This window comes from Ctenopharyngodon idella, chromosome 17, assembly GCF_019924925.1.
Source record: "Ctenopharyngodon idella isolate HZGC_01 chromosome 17, HZGC01, whole genome shotgun sequence".
Lineage (NCBI taxonomy): Eukaryota > Metazoa > Chordata > Actinopteri > Cypriniformes > Xenocyprididae > Ctenopharyngodon > Ctenopharyngodon idella.
In genome coordinates, this window is record NC_067236.1 from 23,866,456 (window position 1) to 23,890,159 (window position 23,704).

Consider the following 23,704-nt stretch of genomic DNA (forward strand, 5'->3'; position numbering starts at 1 on the left):
TAAATTGTTCAAAATTATTCAAAATATATATATTTTAATAAACTCTTCTCCTTTTTGATTTTTAAAGAAATTGCGAATTTTGTTTTAAAATGCTATTTAAAAAAAAACAAGGTTTGCTGTGCATGTTTGTGATTATATATCAATATGACTAAAATAATAAATATTTTACAATGAAATATTACAATTGTAATATAAGAAATATTACAGTTAATATTTCATTGTAAAATAATTGTAATGACAATTTCAGTGGGAGGATCTTTAATTACTATATATACACAAAAATAAAAGTAAATATGAATTAAATTAATAAATTATAATTTAATAAATTCTAAATTAATAAATTGTTTTAATAAATTATACAAAATATACTTGCATATAATTTATTATATATTAAGTAAATATGAACAATTAAAAATATAATGAACCAAAAATTATAATTTAATACATTTTAAAATGAAATATAAATGTATTTTATATATATATATATATATATATATTTATTATTTATATATATATATATATATATATATATATATATATATATATATATATATATATATATATATATATATATATATATATTAAATAAAAAGGTAAATATTGACAATTTAAAAAAAGGTAACTAATATAATTTTAATAAATTATTTAAAAAAAAATGTGTATATATATATATATATATATATATATATATATATATATATATATATATATATATATATATATATATATATTTTAAAATTGTTAATTTTTGTTTACCTTTTTAAATGTAGTCAATATTTAAATTATTTTCATTATTTAAGTATTTTTAAATCTATTTTTGAAATATTTAATTATAGTATAATATAGTATAGTATTTGTAGTGCTTTATGCTAATTGTTAATAACTGTAAAATAAACTTTCTGGAAAGAAAACGCATTTCATTTTTCCAAATGTTATCCAAACATTAATTCCCCATTTTCTTTAGATTTTGGGCTGAAATGTGATTTTCCTGACTTTCAAACAATTAACACAATATCTGGGATTGTGAACTGCAGGAAAATGTGTTTCAGAATTTTCCAGAAATATCCCAGCAGCTTGACGATTAATTTTAAATTGACATTAAACATTTACTATTATTAAAATATTAAGATATTTATTCACTGTTTGCAAACCAAATGTTTTAAAGACACATCGGACACGTTCATCTTCAAGCAGCAGTGCTGAAAAACATGAGCTTTATTGGATATATTAATAGATTACCTTCATTACTGCTTTTTTTGTTTCTTTGGAAGAGAGATTTCTTTTTTTCAGGTTTCGGGTGGGCGGAGTCTACAGAAGGAGTAGGCGTGGCTTGTGGTGTCACTCCGTCTGCTTCATCAGGTGTCGGAACACGGTTTCCTGACGACTCCTTACTGATGTCATCGATGTAAGCGTTACTCGACTGCAGCGGGTCGTCGACACATCTGTCTTTACTCTCAGTTGTATTTACTGGTGCGGAGCGAGTCGCATCATTGTCCATCGACCTGATATTATTTGCATTATGATTTTGTAGTTGTGGATTTGTAAGGCTGCTGGGTGACACGTCAGTCTGATCCGCTGCGGTTCGTTCCTGAGCGGGTGTGTCTGTGGAAGGGTTTTCCTCAGTCCTGGTGCTCACAGACAGGTTTTGTGGTAAATCCATGAGTGTAGAATCGATCGCAGCGATGGTTTGAGGTGGTCGAGGCTCCTTTACGTCTGAAGGAAGGCTCTCTGGCTCGCCGTTACTCAACGAGGTTACTTCACCTCTGGGATTCGTGCCGCAACCTTTGGCCGGATCTCCTGGAGAAGAATCCAGGACCGGCGGAGACGTTCCGACCGCAGACGATCCAGCTTCTTCTCCGACAGACCTGACACTTGCTGCTTCGGAAGGAGAAGAGATGGATTTGTTGAAGAACACAAGAGCGTGTTGATAAGAGAATGGAGACGTCAGCATCTTTCGGTCTGCTTACAAAAATATACACAACTTTCCCTGCAGAATGATAGATTCTGTGACTGAGTTTACATGCAGCTCACAGCTTGTGTTTGGGTAGTTGACATCAGTGTCCTGCGGTGTGACATGCTCTCACTTTTGCCCAATTCTTTAATTATTGCAGTTGAATAGAAATTGAGCGACTACATGTAGTAGTACAACTTTCAAAATATCTGTCTCACTGCAGGACCGTTTGAAATACAAATAAAAAGGCAGGACTGTATGATTTGGGAAAAAAAAAAAAATATCAAAATGTTGTATAAAAATGTTGCAATTTTCTTTGTGCATTAGGTTTGCTGTGCTTGTTTGTGATTATATCAATATGACTGTAAAAAAACAACAACAAAAAAACCCACTAAACATACAAAAGAAATGCAACTGAAATATTTCACTGTAAAAATCCAAATACTGTCAATTTCTCCATTTTCAAGCTTGTATTTTGATGGGAAAAACGCAGTTTTAAAGCAGCCATATTGCAATTTAGTTTTATTTTGATGAATCATGCAGCCCTATAAAAATCTGAAAAGAAAAAGGAATAACCTAAAAGAAATTGTCACCATTTACATATTTTAATAAACTCTTCTCCTTTTTGATTTTTAAAGAAATTGTGAATGTTTTAAAATGCTATTTAAACATGCTATGCATGTTTGTAATTCTATATCAATATGACTATAAAATATTATTATTATTATTATTATTATTATTAATAATTAAAAAGTAATGACAATTTCGGTGGGAGGATCTTTAATTACTATATATATATACACACACAAAAATAGTAAATATGAACTAAATTAATAAATTTAATAAATTCTAAATTAATAAATATAAAATATACTTATATATAATGTATTATATATTAAGAAGTAAATATGAACAATTCAAAATAAAACTAAAAATTAAATATAATTTTAATAAAATGTAAAAATTAAATAAAATATAAATGTATTATATACATATTAAATAGGCAAATATTGACAACTTAAGTTAATTCAATATAATTTTAATTATTTAAAAACTAATATATATTAAATAAAAAGGTAAAATTTAAAAGACAATTTAAAAAGTTAACTCAATTAATAAAATTTTATATATAAAATACTGTCAATTTCTCCATTTTCAAACTATTTTGAAGAAAGCAGGGTTTTAAAGCAGCCATTTTGCGATTAATCATTTTAATTAATCATGCAGCCCTATATAAAAAAAATAAAATTAATATATATATATATAATTTTTTTTTCAATGAAATATTACAAATGTAATGTAAGAAATTTTACAGTTAATATTTCATTGTAAAATAAAAAGTTTTTTAAATGTATTATTACTATTATTATTAATAAATTTTGTATTATAGAAAAAAAGGTTTTTTAATGAATTGTGAAATAATTTTACAATAATTGTAAAAAAAAAATGTTTTTGTATTATTAATAAATTATAATATTTTTCTATAATAATACAAAAAGTTTTAAATTATTTTGTTATTAATAATAATAATATTAATAATAATAATAATAATAATAATAATAACAACTCTCATTTAACAGTACAACTGCATAAAATCTAATATTTATGGGCGTCTTAATTTCTTCATTTTCAAGCGTTACACCTAACATATTTTTGATGGAAAAACCGCAGGGTTTATATTAGCGATTGTTTTATTTCAATTCATTGAGAAGCCCTGTACAAAGCTGAATAAAAATTGTGAATAACCTAAAAGATAACCTAACAGAAATTTCACCATTTATAAGCTATAAATAAATAATTTTCCTTAAACATGCAAATGTTGGAAAAAAAACAAAAAAAAAAAACAAAAAAAAAAAAACACAACAACAACTGAAATGTCAACTACCCATTTTCAGTTTACAGCTTGTATTTTACATTCATTTACATGCAGGTTTGTCAACAATGAAGCATTTAGTATCACTGGCACGTGATTGACAGCTCAGACTGGTGTAAACCACCAATCAGAAGCGAAGAGAAGCAGCAAAGCCGATTGGTTCAGCAGCAGGACGTGAGGAATCAGGCTCAAATCCCAAAAGTCTAAACACTCCTCACCCTTCTGCTCACGCACGACTCTAGAAGTGACTGGACAAGCAAACGCTTTTGCCTTAAAGGGGTCACATGTTGTGTGTATTCGTGTGTCATAAACTTTTAGTAGCTCTTTTTGGACTGCAGAGAAAGTTAGTCTGTTTTAATCATACAATAAATGTTTCCTCACAATCGGACCCCTTTAATCCACTCACTATAGACAGCAGCGCACAAGCCAGAAGAGAAATAAACAGACGCGTTTGAGACTTTTGCATTGGAGCCAGTGGAGAGCCTGACAGGTTCATGTTCTTACCGGACGGTCCCGTATCCCTATGCATTTCACTAGAAGGGGCACTTTCCGTTTCGCACCTGGGACGAGTCTTTCTCAGATGGAAACCCTTTCGAATATCCGCCAAGAGTTGATCGACGATGCAGCCTTCTTCCTGCGGCACAGGCCCTCTTCTGACTGGAATGATAGAACATACATTTCTATTACGGTTAGGGGAACCAATGGAAACTTGTTTCTGAGACAATAATAATTAAAATAAATAAATAAAATTAATTAATAATAATAAAATTAATTAATAATAATAATAATAATAATAATAATAATAAAAAAAGGAATTGCTACTTCCCTCCCTCACAATTGCGAGTTTATACAGTATCTCACAATTCAGACTTTTTTTCTGACAATTGCAATTTTACATCTCGCAACTTACGTTGACGTTCCCCCCCCAGAATTCCGAGTACACATCTCACAATTCTGCCTTATTTCCCCTCAGAATTCCAAGTTCATGTCTTGTAATTCTGCCATTTTTCCCCCCCTCAGAATTCCAAGTTCACATTTCGCAATTCTGCAGTTTTCCCCCCTCGGAATTCCAAGTTTACGTCTCGAAATTCTGCTGTTTTTTCCCCTCAAAATTCCAAGTTTACTTCTCGAAATTCAGAGGAAATAAAAGGCAGAATTCAGAGTTTACATTTCGCAATTCTGATGTTTTTTTCCTCGAAATTCTTTGTGTACGTCTCGAAACTCCGCCATTTTTTTCCCCTCAGAATTCTGAGTTTATGTCTCGCAATTCTGCCTTTTTTCCCCCCTCGGAATTCCAAGTTTATGTCTCCAATTCTGCTGCTTTTTCCCTCGGAATTCCGAGCTTACATCTCATAATTCTGCTCTTTTTTCCCCCCCTCATAATTCTGAGTTTTCTTCTCTCAATTTTGCATTTTTTTTTTTTCCCCCTTGGAATTCCAAGTTTACATCTCGCAATTCTGCCATTTTTTCCCCATCGGAATTCCGAGTTTACGACTCGCAATTCTGCTGTTTTTTCTCCTCAAAATTCCAAGTTTACATCTCGAAATTCAGAGGAAAAAAAGGCAGAATTCCGAGTTCACATCTCGCAATTCTGCAGTTTGTTCCCTCTCGGAATTCTGAGTTTACGTCTCGCAATTCTGCCAATTTTTTTTCTCAGAATTCCTAGTTTGCGTCTCGAAATTTAGAGGAAAAAAGGCAGAATTGCACAATTCTGCCCTTTTTCCCCCTTGGAATTCTGAGTTTATGTCTCACAATTCTGCCATTTTTTTCCCCTCGGAATTCTGAGCTTACGTCTCGTAATTCTGCCCTTTTCCCCCCTCAGAATTCTCAGTTTGTTTTCCTCGCAATTCTGCAGTTTTCTTCCCTCGGAATTCCAAGTTTACATCTTGCATTCAGTTATTTTTATATAAATACTAGACGTGAATGTATAACATTTGTTCCCATTAACGGTTCTTGAACATCTGTATTCCTCCACCGATGTGGACTGAACAGCATAATGAAATACTGAATCTACAGCGTCACAACAGAAGAAAAGACGTTTGATCAACACTGCGAGTCTGAACTGAATATGATGAGGGACCATGGGTGCCAAGACATAACACAAACACAATAAATGGACATACGATGGTTAATTAGATTAACGACTCACTTATCTTCCCATCTTCTCCTTTCTGTCTCTTGGAGTCCTCCTCCGCCAGCTGCTGTTTTCTTTTCTCAGCTTTGGCAGCTTGTTCTTTACGGATCTTGTTTTCCTACAGGAAGGAACAACTTAAGTGGTGCTCAGGTACATTTCATGATCTCTGTGGCAGGAACAAACCACTCAGGAGTGTTATTTTAATACACATGTGAGCATCATAACAAATCACTGACCTTTAAGGCTTTGAGGAAGAGTTGACGGAAGGTTTTGATGGTGCTGAAGAGTTCATCCAGCGAGAGCTGACCGGCGTCTTCACAGAGATACTGAGCCAGATCTCCTTTCCTGTTGTCTATGTTTGTAAAACGCTCCTCCAGAGCTTTACACACCGTCAGGTTCCTCTACAGAAACACCACAGGAAAAAAAAGCAGGAAAGAGACAATAGCAAGTTATAATTTGTTGAATACGTTACACTTTAATATATATTAAAATAAAAAAGCAGTATATACAGTATTCACAATTTAATATTTTATTTTTTAAAGCCCCCCTGTGGAGAAAAATCAAGTGTCTTTGTGGTGTTTTTAATCAATAGTTGACCGAGTGAATCAGGTAATCCGAGCTGGTGTGAGTGAGTGGAGGCGGAGACTAATTTGCATATTCATAGCCGCATATACTAAATGAAGCAAGGGTGTCAAGTTACAGTACATTCAAGCTATTTTCACAGGGAAAAAAAAGCTTAAATATATCATTTTGATGATCAAAGATAATTTATTGACTGCAGGGGGACTTAATATTCACAATATTACCAGTTAAACAAGTCTTTCTACCTCTATAACCCCTAAAAACTGCTCCTTGACGTCCTCAACTGATGAAGACACCCTTTTCTCTGCATCTTTCAGTCTCTTTAGAAGATTATTTGTTTCTGCCTGAATCGAGTCCAGATTTACGCTGAAAGAAACACACAAAGCACCAGTTGAGAGTGAAATGACAGCGCTGATCTTGTGACACACACTCAGAGAACAGCAGCATTGTGTTACCCGGCTGCTATCTCACAGGCCTCGATTTCTTCTGGAAGTTTCAGCAGCTCTGGGTGGTTTAATTCGGCTTCCTGGGAATCACAAGATGCATGAGATTCACAACATAGCACATAGCAAAACTGAACACCATTTATTGCACTTGTGGCCATACTGTACCTCAAGGATGTGATGTAAGAGGGTGATGCGACTCTTGTTTGCTTTGGTTTCTGTGAGTTTCAACAGGGAACTAATCTTGAATCCCTCAGCGTTTCCTGTGTGACTTCCCTGGCAAAAAGGAAAAACAAAAAATAAAAATTCACAAAATGAGGAACTAAGACACTGTAAATACAGAAAACAAAAAGTATCCAAGGTGATTTGGGCTTTACAGTCAATAATGACTCTCTGCTGCCCAGAGACCAACAACATTTTCCATGAACAAGTGCTGTCAATCACTTTATTTACACTCTACATGAAAGGATACATTCAAAAAAGCACTTTATTGGTGTTTTCCTTACATAGTTGAGGAAGTTTCCAACATCAAGGATGAGCTTGCAGAAACTGGGCAGCAGTGAACTTTTCCTGAGACCTGCGGGGCGACACACACTTCACATTATAATTCTGTGTGCGCTCAGAAACACTGAATGATGTGACAGATTAACAAATGCATTGATGATTGGAACATGTAGTGTGCAGTAAACAAGTTAACATTTACTCACACACAATCTGCTGGTTTGTACTCACTTTCACAGGCCGTTTCCACCAGCTCAACCTTCGGCTTCAGGATATCGAGCACCGACAGCGTCTCCTCACACAGTAACATGCATTCAATCCTCAGCTGGTAACTGTGACGGGTCGAATAAAGAAACTCAATTCACAAATAGAAAGTAAAGTTTATCAGGACAAACTTATGTTGGCTTGACAAAGCCGTGTCTGAAAGCTTTAAAGTTTAATAAGCATGTTTTGTTTTGCTAGCAAGTTGTTAATGTAACATGTGTCTAACATTATTTTGCATGTTCTAGTACATTGCTAGCATGTTTTAACACATTGCAAGCATTTGTTCCTAACTTGAATTAGCATTATCAAATTGCTAACATGTTACTTGTTTTAACACTTTGCTTGTGTTTTAGCATGTTGTTAGTGTAGCTAGTATGTTTTAACACTTTGCTAGCATGAATCAGCATGTTGATAACACGATTTAACATGCTGCTAGGATATTTTAACATTACTAACATGCTAAATCTAGCACTGTTTTAACAATGCTTGAGTTAACAAGTTGTTAGTGTTGCTAATATGTTTTAACATTTTGCTAGCACGAATCAACACATTGCTAGTATGTTTTAACACATTGCTAACATGTTTTACTATGTTGCTAACATGTTTAACAGGTTGCTAGCATTAATTAATGCATTGCTAACATGAATTAGCATGTTGCTAGCATGAATTAACATGTTGATAGCATGTTTTATCATTTTGCTAACACGAATTTACATGTAACATGACTTAACACTTTGCTAACATGAATTAGCATGTTGATGGCATTATTTATAACATTATAACATGCTGCTAAGATGTTTTAACACATTGTTAGCATGATTTAACATGTTAGTAATATTTTACCATGTTGCTAACATGAAGTAACACATTTCTAGTATGTTTTAACAAATTGCTAACATGTTTTACCATGTTGCTAGCATGAATGAGCATGTTTTGAACATGAATTAGCATGTTGATAACATGTTTAACATGTTGCTAGCATGAACTAACACATTGCTAGTATGTTTAAACACATTCTTATCAAGTTTTACCTGGTTGTTAGCATGACTTAACACATTGTTAACATTAACATGCTGCTGGCATGTTTTAACACGTTGCTAGCATGAGTTAACACATTGTTAGCAGGATTTAACACGCTGCTAACATGAATTAGCATGTCACTGGCATGAATTAGCATGTTTTAGCATGTTGCTAACATGTTTTAACATGTCCTAAGATAGTTGCTAGGCTTTGCTAGTGATAGATAATTGGTGGATGAAGCTTAAATATAAATATTTTGACCCCCACAATGAAAGTTTATGGGATTTTTCATAGGTTTAATAGGAAATTTAACGAAAACAGCAAATCTGATCAGTTAGAAAAGAACTTCAGTCTGAAGTCCTGAGTTTAGTGGCTGTAGATTTAAAGCTCTAGAAGGAGATAATATTTAAATTTAGTCTCAGAAGAAGAATAAGCTTAGGATTTCTTTATCAAGCCAACATAATAATAACTGCCTTATGCATATTCTGGAAGTGTTAATCAAACACTTCAGTAGATGTGGTTTTAATGCAACTTTACCAGGGTACAGCCAGCAGTAAGAGGTAAAAGCGGTCCACGTTGGCCAGTTTGTCTGGATCTCCTTGAAAGGATTTTAAGTTGTCAATCTGGAGAAGTTGAAGTAATAAAGTTAAATGCAAAACTGACCATAAGCAGGGTAGACTGAATATTTAATTTGATGCAAATGAAGCTCAGAAGCACAGATGTTCAGTGGGTTGTGCTGCTGATTGGTCATTAGATATATTAAAATGCCCCATTATGCTTTTTCGCATATTATAATTTACACAGTGTGTATTAAAGCTGTTTGTGAAAGTAAAAGCTCTGCAAAGTTTCAAAGATAAATTGAGTTTTTGTCTCCCAAGAGAAAGAAGTGATTCTGAACTGCCTGAACTTACGTTGGTTTGTAACTAATTTGCATAATGCCCGCCCATTGGCTGCCGGCGAACAGCATCTACTTTGCCCCGCCCTCAAACACTGTAGTTGTATCTGAGACTGGAAGAGTTTGGTTCGTGTTGTTCATGTCGAGAAGACGCTGTTTTCTGCTGCCAAAGCAAATCCACTTTGATGAGATTGATACGGTAAAACTGTTACTGTTTGTATCAATGTGAATCAAGAGCATAATCCATATAGGGTAATGACCAATCAGAGCAGAGCAGGCTCTCAGAGAGGTGGAGTTTAGAGAGACCGAATCCTTGATCGAACCGTTTCAGACACTGAGAGAAAAGAGCTGATGCTGCAGTGGATGTAAGTGTTTTATGACTTTGATGAATGTAAACATATTATAGGAGACTCCGAAACAAAACTAGGAGTCACTTTAAACATTTCCAGTGGACAAAAATACCTTTATTTCATTCGCATCAAGATCTATGAATGTGAAATACTTGTGAATTGTCATTTCGATTGTACGTTTTATTGGGAAGTACCTCATGTTTTTCCGGAAGCAGTTTCAGAAGCTGTTTCAAAGACTCAACGTCAAATTTCGAACAGTCTCCTTTCTGCACCATCGCCACAAACTCTTCATGAGAGCTGTTTGGGAGCGAATCAAACATCTTGAACGTCTCGCCAAGATAATCACACGAACACACACCAGCGAGTCCAAAACATGTGATCTTACCACTTGAACTGCTTCAGAAATATATTCAGGTTCAGATTCTTCTTGGAGTCAATAAAGGAAATCTGAGAAACAGGAGAAAAAGCAATGAAATTAAATTATCATTACTCCAGTCTTCAGTGTCACATGATCCTTCAGAAATCATTCTGATATGATGATTTGATGCTCAAGAAACATTTCTGATTATTATCAATGTTGAAAACAGCTTCATATTTGAGTGCAGAACAGGAGAAAAGATAAACAACCTTTGACTGCTAGTGTATGCATTCGGCAGATCCAAAGCAAATTTTTTTCCTTAGTTCATGCATTCCCTGGGAATCAAACTCATGACCTACAGTATGCTCCACTATTTGAGCTACAGCTGCAAGATGTATCTGTATTAAATCTCACACCTCTTTGGGTTCCTTCTTGACCGGGGCGGCCGGGTTCTTGTCTTTGGGTTCAGCCACCGGCAGACAGAAGAGCTGCTCAATGCTGGTGTAGTTCGGCTCCAGGGGTGAATCATTCGTGACAGACGCCCACAGAGAAGTACCATCTACATGGAAGGAAGAAAAACAAATACGCACTTAGCTTCAGATGTCCCAAACCATCCATGAGCAGAAATGCAAATTCTGTAATATAATCAGAGGCCTGTTGCATGAAGCTGGTTGAGTTTCAGAGTAGGGTTAGAATTGAGAAAACCATACAAATGCAGCCAGGTTTAGTGGGCTCACAACGCTCGGTATAAACGTTCTCAGTTTGTGATTATCTCGGTGTGAATCCAGGGCCGGATTATCCATAGACGGGATTGGGCGAGAGCCAATAGTGGGGCACCAAGTGATTAAGATAATGACTAGGCCTTTAAAAAAAATTAATGTTTTGTATATATATATATATATATATATTATATATATATATATATATATATATATATATATATATATATATATATATATATATATATATATATATATATATATATATATATATATATGTGTTATTTTGCTGGAAAGATACGGATACAAAATGAACAGTTAATGATATATACAGAGAGAATATAAAATATATGCATATAAATAATTGCGATTGGGTCAAATCTCAGTGTATTTACTCCCTCTCAGTCTGCGTCAATCAAAACAGATAGGCAGCATCATCTTAGCGGTTGTGCATTTGTAAATACATATGATATAAATATATGTAAATTAAAAAAAAGAGAGAAAATATCACAACACACAGACACCTTTAAAAAGTACCTGCAATATCAAGTTTTCGAAAAATCGTTCACCAGAGGATATGCTGCAAATTCTACGAGAAAAAAATGGGCTACAGACTGCTTTCCCGAGTGTATTCGTTGCACTCAGACTGTTCTTTACCCTGCCCGTTACCAACTGCGATGGAGAGAGATCCTTCTCTCAACTTAAAAGAGACAGAAGCGGCTGTCTGCACTCTCCCTGCCGGCTATTGAATCCAAACTAGTCAGGGGACTTTGAGGATCGATGCTGCCTTTACGTGCTATCGGAAATTTCATAATTCCCATTTAAGTCGTCGTGATTACACGGTTGTTGCATTCAAGTGCTGTGTTGTCAGAATGAACAGGACTCATGGAGGACGCCAGGTTTATTCTTACCTATTTATAGGGAAAATCATATTAAAGCCAAAATTATAGGCCTATGTAGTGTCCCGTGCACTGACAACATTCACAGTGCTATCTAGATAGTCCGCTTGCTGACGATTCTGTAATTTCGGTCAAATGCAGGCAATTTTCGCTGTGTATAAAACATACAATACCCTTCAAATGATCACACATATATACAGTTGCAAGAAAAAGTATGTGAACCACTTGCAGAATCTGTGAAAATGTGCAAAATTTTAACAAAATAAGAGAGATCGTACAAAATGCATGTTATTTTTTATTTATTACTGTCCTGAGTAAGATATTTTACATAAAAGATGTTTACATATAATCCACAAGACAAAAAAAAAAAAAAAAGCTGAATTTATTAAAATAAACCCATTCATAAGTTTGTGAACCATTGATTCTTAACACTGTGTGTGGTTACCTGATAATCTACGACTGTTTGTTTGTAGTGTGATGGTTGTTCATGAGTCTCTTGTTGTTCTGAGCAGTTAAACTGAGCTCTGTTCTTCAGAAAAATCCTCCAGGTCCTGCAGATTCTTCAGTTTTCCACCATTTTTTGCATATTTGAACCCTTTCCAGCAGTGACTGTATGATTTTGAGATCCGTCTTTTCACACTGAGGACAACTGAGGGACTCAAACACAACTATTAAAAGGTTCAAACATTCACTGATGCTCCAGAAGGAAACACGATGCATTAAGAGCCGGGGGGTGAAAACAGGAGGAAGAGGTCCAAAGTTTTCTTATTTCGCTTGAATATCATTTTTTTTTTTTCATTTAGTACTGCCCTTCGGAAGCAACAGAAAATACTTGCATGTTTCCCGGAGACAAATTAAATACAATTTACCTTGATCTTCAAATTGCTCTTAATGCATCGTGTTTACTTCTGGAGCATCAGTGAATGTTTGAACCTTTTAATAGTTGTGTTTGAGTCCCTCAGTTGTCCTCAGTGTGAAAAGATGGATCTCAAAATCATTCAGTCACTGTTGGAAAGGACAAACAAGAGACTCATGAACAACCATCACACAACAAACAAACAGTCGTAGATCATCCAGGTAACCACACACAGTATTCAGAATCAATGGTTCACATACTTATGAACGTGGTTATTTTAATAAATTCAGCTATTTTTTTGTCTTGTGGATCATATGTAAACATCTTTTATGTAAAATATCTTACTCAGGACAGTACTAAATAAAAAAATAACATGCATTTTGTATTATCTCTTTTATTTTGTTAAAATTTTGCACATTTTCACAGATTCTGCAAGAGGTTCACATACTTTTTCTTGCCACTGTATGTAAATGTTCATGTGCAATTTTTACCTAGGAATCTCGTATTTATGATAATTCTGATAGCACGTGAAGGCAGCATTAATTAACGATTTTGCGTGCACAAAATCTAGAAAAAAAGATTTTCTGCTGAAGGTAAGGCTTATTTACCATTATTTCTGGGCAAATGTGTGACGCTGTTGTCGATTTTTGAAATATGTGGAACGGTTTTCTCTTTTAGATGGTTGCTTAGATGCTTGTAAAGTTCAGTGTGTGTGTTTCGCTGCTGTTAATCAGCTGTTAATATGGTTGCTTGCAACAGTCTTTCTTGGGCTTGCTTATTTGGTATGCTTTTGTTAAACATATGGTTTTGCATGTAGTCCTCATACATGCCTTTTATGACAGAAATAAAGATATTTAGTATGACATGTTCATGTTGCACTAGCGTATTCGTTGAATTGGGGGGGGTTACTACTGTGTTAATCCGGGCCTGTGTGCACCTGAATGTGACGCGTGCAGTGAACTATTCTTTCTGTTATTGCGCTCTCATTCACACAGAGCTGTTCCTAAACGGCCCATTAAAAACCCATCAAACTGTGCTGCTCTCTCCACATGTCTGTTCTTGTCTAAATATGCTGATACTGGCCAAAAAACTGTGAACTGAGTCTTTAAACTTTATACTGATAATAAAAAGTTAATATTAAATCCAATTCAAAATATTAACTGTTTTTAATTTAAAGTTTTGTTGTGTTTTGTTTTCATTTTTATTAGTTTTTGTTTTTTTAAATATGTCTATTTAGTATTTAGTTTAAGTTTTAATTTTTTTTTTTTTTACTAATTGTTGTTTATCATTTTTATTATTTGTTTAAAAAGTCTCTTTTTATTGTTTTAAATGTAAAATTATTAGTAATTTTGTTGTCTCTCATTATATATATATATATATATATATATATATATATGTTTTTATTATTTTTAATTGTAATTTTTTTACTAATTGTTGTGTTTGTCATTTTTTGAATTGCCATTTTTATTGTTTTCAATTTTTAAATTTTAGTAATTTTGTTCTGTTAGACATTTTAAAACAAAAAACTAATAAGTGACAAACAAAATGACTAAAATTTTAAAATTAAAAAACTATTGACATTTTTAAATAATAAAATAAATGACAAACAACAAAATTACTAAGGTTTTTAAATATAAAACTTAATTATAACTAAAGTAAATAATTATTTAAAAACAAAAAAAAAAACTAATAAAAATGAATTTAGTTTATTAAGTTTTGAATTTAAAAACTTGTGTTTGTCATTTTATTAAGTTTTAGTTGTAATTATTTGAGTGCTTCAACTTTAAATGAAAATGAGAAATGTTGTAGCTGAAATAAAATAAGCTTAAGGCTTTTTTTTTTTTTTTTTTTTTTTTTTTTTTTTTTTACACATTTTATCTCAGTTAATGTTTACTTTATTTCAAGTTTTAATAGTTTTAGTTAACAATAATATCCCTGGCTATTATATTACATATTTACATTTCTATGAATGTGTCAGATGCTTTTATCCGCAGAGACTCTCATGACATTCAACAACAGATTTTTCCAGCTCAAACATTCCAGTCAGACTCAGACTCGTCTGTTTCACGCTCTGCTGTGTGCCACAGATGTGCGGTCTGAAATCTCACCAGTCACCGCTCTGGAATTGAGTTTCTGCCAGTTGAGTTTCTTCATCCTGAGGGTGGGATGAGGGCCGGTCTTCACGGGGGCGCTGTAGTATTGCCCAATTGGATGAAACGTCTGCGCCACGATTACGTCGCCCATACCAGGAGGAGGAGGAGGGCAGGGTGGGCCATTTACACCACAACCAGGTGGAGGAGGAGGAGGTGGAGGTGCACCCATTCCTGGCAGAGGAGGAGGAGGAGGCACACCCATTCCAGGTAAAGGTGGAGGCGGTGGTGGACCTGCAGAACCCAACCCAGGAAGAGGTGGAGGAGGAGGCGGCGGCGGCATCCCTGATCCTGGTACAGGAGGTGGTGGAGGAGGAGGAGGAGGAGGAGGAGGAGGAGGTCCAGCTCCTGTTTTGAGGGGAGGTTGCATGCCGGGCAGAGGAGGAGGAGGAGGAGGAGGAGGAGGGGGAGAAGATACAGGCTTCGTGGAGTTGCGCAGTGGTTCATGGTTGGTTGATCTGCAAGAACATTCCAGTTTCTCGTCTTTCGCCTCAGTCTGAACGGCTTGATTCTTTCTTTTGACCTCAGAAGAACCTTTGGCTGCTTCCTTAGAGAAGACGAGACGCTGCAGAATCTTCTCGCACGAATCCATCTCAGCTGAACGAAGAGAGAACATGTTTGAACAAACTCTCATCAGCACATTCCCGGCAAAATTAAAGCTCTATAGACAAAAAAACCCCAAAGCCTTACCAGAAATAGAGAAATAAATAATATATGCAAATAAATATGCAACTAGATGTACATGTAAATATATAAATAATTCATACAAGTAAATTAATATCCAAATAAGTAAATAAGCAAATGAATAAGTAGCTATATGTAAATAAGTACATAACCAAGTAAATAAGAAAGTAAAATAAGTAAATTAATATGTGAAGTAAATCTATAAGTAAAATAGCAAGCAAATAAATTAGTAAGTTAATATACATAAGTAAATACGAAATTAAATATGTAAATAAGAGAATCTATAAGTAAATAAATAAGCAAGTAAAAGTAAATAATTAATATATGTAAATAAGCAAATTAATAAAGTAAATATGTAAATAAGTAAATCTATAAGTAAATAAGTAAATAAATTAGTAAGTTAATATGTAAATAAGCAAGTACATTAATATGTAAATAAGTAAATCATATATGTAAATAAGCAAATAAGTAAATAAATATATAATTAAAATAAGTAAATAAATTAGTAAGTTAGTAAATAATCAAGTAAATAAGTAAATAAAATAAGTAAATAATACTAAGTATACTAATAAGTAAATAAGCAACTGAATAATGTAAATAAACAAGTAAATAAACAACAAGTAAATGCAAATGAATAAGTATAAAAAATTAAATAAGTAAATAAGCAAATAAACAAGTATATGTAACAGTTAATTGCTTAATTTACTTGCCTATTTACATTATTTATACTCATTTATTTACTTGATTATTTACTCGTTTTATTTTTTATTTTTATTTATTTACTTGATTATATACTTAGTTACTTGTTTACTTATTACATATTCATTTACTTTATGTATTTGTTTATTTATTTACATATTAATTTACTTGCTTATTTTATTTATATACTTATTTACATTTACTCGCTCGTTTATTTCCTTATAGATATAGACATTAATTTACTTGCATATATGTAAATAAGGAAATAAGCATGTGAATAAATAAGTATATATAAATAAGTAAATGTATAGATAAAATAAATAAGCATGTAACTAAATTAATATATGTAAATAAATAAAGTGATTAAGTAAATAAGTAAACAAGTAATCAAGTAAATAATCAAGTAAATAAATAAGTAAATAAGCAAGCAAGTTTATCTTAGTTTAAAAAGATCTGTGATAATAACAGCCAACCAAAACATTTCTGCAGCTGAGACTGATTTAATACAGATAAATGACATTTCTGTGATCTGATCAGAGAGCCTCATATACAACTGTGTGCAATTACAGCAAACTGAAAGACTACTAGAAACCGGTAAGTATCATTTCCATGAGAAACAGACTGAAGCGTACATCACATGGCAGCTAATGGGATTAGACTCGGATGTAGTAAAGTGAGAGTGAAGAGGGAAACTCACAGCTCTGAGCGATCAGCGTGGCCCGGTTCGTGAGCGACTCCAGCACCTGCCAGATATCTGCTTGCTCGGGACCCAGAAGAAGCAGCGCTTGTAATATAGACAACAGCTGCTGTGAAGATGGGAAACTGCTCACCTGCAAACACACGAGTTACTGAAACACCACAGACCAGTGAGAATCGGCGCAGATCAGAGGACGAGCGGTAACGCACAGCTCACCTTATTAAACAGAGATGTGAAGACTTCCTGATGGTTGCTCATGTCAATTCCTCCATACAGCCTCAGGAGCTCGTCCTCATCCTCAGCCATGGCCTCTTCAAACGCCTCACACTGGATGATCAAGTCTTCATCGTCCTCTTCTCTGAAACACACACACACCGTGCTGTAACATTTCCTCACAAACTTGAGTTTTATTTCACGTTTAATTTTTTAAGTTGCCCAACTCAAAGTAAACTCACCTCAGCTTTGGCAGTAGGTGAAGCAGCTGTAATCCTGGTGGACAAAAATAAACGTAATATCCATGAATAAACCATAAATAACATCTAGAGCTGTGTGTTAGAAAGCTCAGACCTGAGGTGTGTTAAAACACAAAACATGAGGTGGTGCTACACCTGAACACAATTAACACTTGATCACTTCTGTTTGCCACTGCATACTAAGCATACTATTTTTTGCAGTATGCAATATGTATATCATGAACAATAGGATGCACACCCAAAATGTAGCATACTACTGTCTGAATGTTAGTTTGGATGGTTAGTATGCTAGTATTCTATAATATTAGGGTTATAAGGCTGTGTTCTAAATAGCATTCTTCTATACTACTCATACTATGTTTGCAGTATGCAATATGTATATCATGCACAATAGGATGCACACCCAAAATGTAGCATACTACTGTCTGAATGTTAGTTTGGACGGTTAGTATGCCAGTATTCTATAATATTAGGGTTATAAGGCTGTGTTCTAAATAGCATTCTTCCATACTACTCATACTATTTTTGCAGTATGCAATATGCATATTGTGCAAAACAGGTTGCACACCCAAAATTTAGCATATTACTGTCTGAATGTTAGTTTGGACGGTTAGTATGCCAGTATTCTATAATATTAGGGTTATAAGGCTGTGTTCTAAATAGCATTCTTCTATACTACTCATACTATGTTTGCAGTATGCAATATGTATATCATGCACAATAGGATGCACACCCAAAATTTAGCATATTACTGTCTGAATGTTAGTTTGGACGGTTAGTATGCCAGTATTCTATAATATTAGGGTTATAAGGCTGTGTTCTAAATAGCATTCTTCCATACTACTCATACTATTTTTGCAGTATGCAATATGCATATTGTGCAAAACAGGTTGCACACCCAAAATTTAGCATATTACTGTCTGAATGTTAGTTTGGATGGTTAGTATGCTAGTATTCTATAATATTAGGGTTATAAGGCTGTGTTCTAAATAGCATTCTTCTATCCTTCTCATACTATTTTTGCCATATGCAATATGTATATGATGCACAATAGGATGCACACCCAAAATGTAGCATACTACTGTCTAAATGTTTGTTTAGACGGTTAGTATGCTAGTATTCTATAATATTAGGGTTATAGGGCTGTGTTCTAAAAAGCATTCTTCTATACTACTCATACTTGTTCTGCAGTATACAGTTATGTAAAGTTTCACACTCTATTTAAAAACTTTGTAGGGAACTTTTCAGGGTATATACTGCACAGTCTGTAGTATCTCAGTGTAGTTGAACGTACCGATAAACTCCTTGCGCATCTTGTCCCGTTGGCGCAGGTCGTCGGCGCTGAAGATGAAGGCGTTTATGACACTCAGAAGGGTCACCATGTAAGGCACGTTATCAGTGGCTCGTAGTTCGTTCATAATCACACTGAATCGATACTGCTGCGTCTTCACAGACTGTTAGAGAAACACAACGCTGCCTTTATTACAGGCATCTTAACAAGGGCATCTTTAAAGCTAGCATCACTGCTCTGAAAGAAAACCATCTGTGTCTTGTTTTTCAGAACAAATACCTAAACATTCATAAATCAAGATACATTTACTTGAGAAGCAAAATCAGATAAAAAGTCTTGTTTTCTGGAAAAATGATCAAAATGAAGTGATTTGTGCTTGAAACAAGAACAAATATCTACAATTTTTAAGCTTAAACTCATGTCATTTTGACCAGTTTTTCAGAAAACAAAACTTAGTATCTCATGTCTTTTTTCTTCTCAAGTAAATGAAAACATTTTCTAAGAATACTGACAATTTTGCATTGGAAAAAAATATTTTTTTTTTTGTATTTTTATCTTGTCTTCCAGCACAAATATCTAAACATTCTTAAAACAAGATACATTTACTGGACTCTAAAAAATGCTGGGTTGTTTCAACCCAAATTTGTGTCAAATATGGACAAACCCAACCGTTGGGTTAAAAAATAATTAAAAAAAATTTTAACCCAACAGCTGGGTTTGTCCATATTTGACACAAATTTGGGTTGAAACAATCCATGATTTTTTAGAGTGTGGAGAAGCAAAATGATTTAACCCTTGTGTGTCAAATAAAAAAGTTATATAGGTCCATAGAGGACAAAAATGTTTGTGTCATAAAAACTCTAAACTCTAAAACTGCTAGAAAATCAAAGCCATAAATCTAAAAAAGTTGTCTTCCAAATTTGAGGTTGATATCTCAAAAAATGAGCTTTCGGTAAGATTTTGTTTAGGTACCAAATTTTACCAATTAGATGCCAGCAAAGCCAGCCATATATTAATTTTTAAATAATGGTTGGGTTAAATAAAACTGCCCAGCACGCTGGGCAAACATTTAACCCCATCGCTGGGTTTGTCCATTTTCAACCAAACTTGGGCATTTTTTAGAGTGTATTTTCTTTATAGGCCAAACTTGAGAAAAAGGCACCATCTGGTAGAAAAAAAAGTAAAAAATTAAATTTTTAAGACTTGCCAACAGAATAAAAGCTTATTAACAAAGACTGCATCATTTTATAGTTAAAATGACCCTGGGATTAAAAATTGTAGTTTTAATTAATTTCAAAGGGGATATTTTTGTCCTTACAGTCCTGAGAGGAACTATTTTGTGTTACTAGTGTAAAATAGATTTATTAAAGGAAATGAGGGTGAAATATTAAAATTCCAATAAAAATACACACCTGTGCCAAATTTTATGCAGTTGGCATTAACACAGGCAAAATGATCAAAAAAACAAAACTGAAAAAGACAGAAATGTCCATAAGGACGCACAAGGGTTTATTTGAATACATTTTCCAGAAAACAACACTTTCAATATCTATTTGCTATCTTAAGAGTTTATGCTTAAAACAAGAACAAATATCTGCCACAAGATTATGTTTCTGAGCAGATATTTATGCATGAACACTTCAAAAAACAAGTCTCAACATCTTCTGTCATTTTGCTTCAAGTAAATGTAAACGAGGCAGAAATATTGAGTTTTCTGAGAATACACCAATTGCGGTGCTAAAGTTTTTAACATTGTGCTGAAGTTGTGTACTGTTCCCCACACACTTATATATTAAATGATGAAATCCCATCACAGGAGACTTTTGAGCTGCATGATATCAGTCTCAGCTGACCACCCGAGAAGGATGTCGACATCAGGTGTAAACGGCACAAAGGGTTGTTTTCTGACCTGATATGAAGCCTCACCAATCCAGACAGACTTAAGCCATAAACACACTTGCCTTGTAATGGTCCAGTGCGTCTAAAGCGAGTCGGTGTCCCTCAGAGGAGAACATGCTGAGGGCCGCCAGCAGCTCGAACACCTGCTTCTTCACCATGGTGTTGGACGTGTCCAAAGCTGGAGGGAAAGGGAAAGGAAATACTGCATTTGTAGCTTCCTCCTCCATCGTTTTCTCCCTCTCCACATTTGGGATGTGTTAGCAGCTAATTTTTGGGGGATGTAACGTGAACTTTGTACTTCTGATGGTTAAAAAAACAGCCAAAGCATGTGATAGGTGTGAAGATTGAGCAACGCAGATACTGTGAGGAACGCTTTGTAGGAATGCATGTTTTCTGAATTTATCTCGACTACTGGATAGTCGGGACACAGTTTTAAAGCAACAGTTCGACAGGTGGAGATGTTTGCAGGACTTCGACAGGCTCTTTTTTGTGTATGCATCCTGACAAGAGAAGAGCGAACATTCTCCTTCAGAAGAAAGAAGCTCATGACAGAAGGGTGAGTGAAAGATTTTTGGGTGAAGTATTCTTGTAACCCTGTAAAGGCTGACATGTGAAACTAGATGAGTAAAGTTTGATGACAAACATTGATGTTGGCTTGACAAAACTTTGAAATAACTTTTAAAAGTTTGAAGTTTGAGAATTTAACTCAAAGCAGTCAGAAAAATGATAACATGTTCTAGAACATTGCTAACATGAGGGGCTTGCACACCAGATTAACCTTCTCATAGTTCCTAGAACTATTGGCTGAAGTATTTTGCCGTGTTCGCACCGGACGATTTTTGTTCTAGAAACTCCTTTTGGGGAACTAAATTAGCTCCTACTTCAGAGTAGGGTCTAAACCAGCACTATAGGAACTATCAGTGAAGTGAGTGTACTGGAATGATTGGAAACGCATGTCAAACACCAGCACACGCCATTTTGAAAAAGATGTGTAAACATATTTACTTCAAGAACATGGAAAACAGCGATGATATGTAATGCTGAAAGTTGTCATTGGAGATTTCATCTCTTAGCCCTACTTTTTGCTCTTTCAGTCACGTAGATTATGCGTTTACATTCTATCTCCGTTATCACGAAACCCACGACACACAACAAACACAACTCTGATCACGGCATCCTCCATCCACCGGTTTTTAGTGTTTGTAAATGCTGTGCTTAAAGACGTCGCTTTCGGCCCCTTCAGAGTTCCTATTCCTGGTGTGAATGCAACCAGGAACATGGCCCGGGGAAGAAATTAGTTCTTGGGGAACTATTCCTAGAACTATTCAGTGTGAAAGCCTCTATGACTTAACATGATCCTAAAAATTTCCAATCAAGACCATCTACAGTTACTGCTGGTGTTCCTCAGGGTTCTGTTTTGGGCCCGCTTTTATTCATCATCTATTTACTCCCTCTTGGCCACATTTTGAAATATGGTATCCATTTTCACTGCTACGCTGATGACACCCAGCTCTACCTGTCCTCCACCTCTGGCTCTTTTCCTTCACCTTCTTTCTCCAGCTGTTTAGCTAAAATTAAAGCTTGGCTTTCAGCAAACTTTTTAAAACTCAATTGTGATAAAACGAAGGTCTTACTTGTACTTGCCTGCATTGTATACTGTATTTATGATGTGTGATTGCTGTTATGCTGTTCTATTCTGTGATGCTAATGGGATTTGTCAATTGTTTTCATTTTTTGTATTCTTTTTATATTACTGTTTTGCTTGCATGTAAGGTGACCTTGTGTGTTATGAAAAGTGCCATTAAATAAAATGCATGATAGATAGATAGATAGTAAGAGTGGCTCTACCCTGCGACAGCTTGCGCACGTATCCCTCATTATCCACGATGAAGTGAATCCCGGCGGACGAGTTCATGACGGCTCTCACGCAGTTGACACACGTGAGCTGCAGCAGAGCGTCTGCGATCCGAGAGCATCCGCGTCCCGACAGCCGGTCCAGGGCTTCCAGCAGCAGGTCGAGCCCCGAGAGCTCCAGGAACTGCACCATCCAGGCCTGGTCGCTTTTCTCCAGACGCTTCTTCAGGCCGGAGTAGTTGACCACACTGGGCACCTGCAGCAGACGGATGCACAGCTCTGCCTCTGCGTTCTCCAGGTTGGCCTCCTGCGAGCCATCCGAGTCCTGAGATGAACCCAGTCGACCCCTCACGGCCGCCCACTTCTTCTGCACTCCGTCTGACTTCCCAGACATGATGATGATGATGATGAAGAAGATAGAGGAAGGTGCTGCGAAATTAAAAAGCAGAGAATACAATTAGACAATAACAATAATACTTTCATCCAGATGCACACAGAAACTCAAAGCTCTTCATTACAGCCCGCCAAAATAAAAGTTCAGTTTAACTATTATAAATTATGACAGAAATATTGTATTGCAAAAAGTACTTCTCAGAGTAATAATACAAAAACATTAATTCAATTATTTGAATACAAAAACATTAATATAATAATACAAAAACATTAATTAAATTAACATAATTAAAACATTAAATTGATTTATTATTATTATTAGTAAATAAGGTGCTGAGCAACAGATCTTGCATATTGTATGCATAAAAATGGATAATAAAATGTCTTGGTTTTATGATTTTCTTTATATTAATAATAGTAATATTAATAATAATTTATTAAAACATTACATTCATAATAATAATAATAATAATAAAAATCAATGTAATGTTTTAATAAATTATTATTATTATTATTATTATTATTATATTATTAATAAGGAAAATCATAAACCAAGATATTTTTTCATCCTTTTTCATTTTTACAGTATGCAAGTTCTGTTGTGCAGAACCTTTTTTGACAAAAAATGAAAATGCAATGTTTTGTTGTGAATTAATTATTATTTCTTTTGATTACAATTTAAAAGATTGATTAAATTGTTTTATTTTATGAAATTTAAC

At 34.5% G+C, this 23,704-nt stretch overlaps 1 protein-coding gene across 5 annotated transcripts in view; it reads right to left on the reverse strand.

Moving 5' to 3' along the window:
• The window catches only part of LOC127498419 (inverted formin-2-like), a 36,137-nt gene that overhangs the window by 3,879 nt on the left and 8,554 nt on the right, over positions 1-23,704 (reverse strand). For 2 of the 5 annotated variants that reach the window (XM_051867732.1, XM_051867730.1), the window contains exons 2-21: positions 22,587-23,021; positions 20,801-20,916; positions 18,843-19,002; positions 17,531-17,564; positions 17,292-17,433; positions 17,076-17,208; positions 14,954-15,592; positions 10,788-10,930; positions 10,399-10,460; positions 10,208-10,310; positions 9,306-9,391; positions 7,716-7,816; positions 7,490-7,560; positions 7,152-7,259; positions 6,996-7,066; positions 6,786-6,906; positions 6,195-6,359; positions 5,974-6,076; positions 4,329-4,481; positions 1,240-1,878 (exon numbers count right to left, since the gene is read on the reverse strand). In XM_051867732.1, coding sequence (XP_051723692.1) covers positions 1,240-1,878; positions 4,329-4,481; positions 5,974-6,076; positions 6,195-6,359; positions 6,786-6,906; positions 6,996-7,066; positions 7,152-7,259; positions 7,490-7,560; positions 7,716-7,816; positions 9,306-9,391; positions 10,208-10,310; positions 10,399-10,460; positions 10,788-10,930; positions 14,954-15,592; positions 17,076-17,208; positions 17,292-17,433; positions 17,531-17,564; positions 18,843-19,002; positions 20,801-20,916; positions 22,587-22,986 — 3,550 coding nt within the window. In that variant the 5' untranslated portion in view covers positions 22,987-23,021. Of the gene's footprint in view, positions 1-1,239; positions 1,879-4,328; positions 4,482-5,973; positions 6,077-6,194; positions 6,360-6,785; positions 6,907-6,995; positions 7,067-7,151; positions 7,260-7,489; positions 7,561-7,715; positions 7,817-9,305; positions 9,392-10,207; positions 10,311-10,398; positions 10,461-10,787; positions 10,931-14,953; positions 15,593-17,075; positions 17,209-17,291; positions 17,434-17,526; positions 17,565-18,842; positions 19,003-20,800; positions 20,917-22,586; positions 23,022-23,704 lie in introns of those variants that run through there. The other 3 variants (XM_051867731.1, XM_051867733.1, XM_051867734.1) reach the window with 3 other exon arrangements.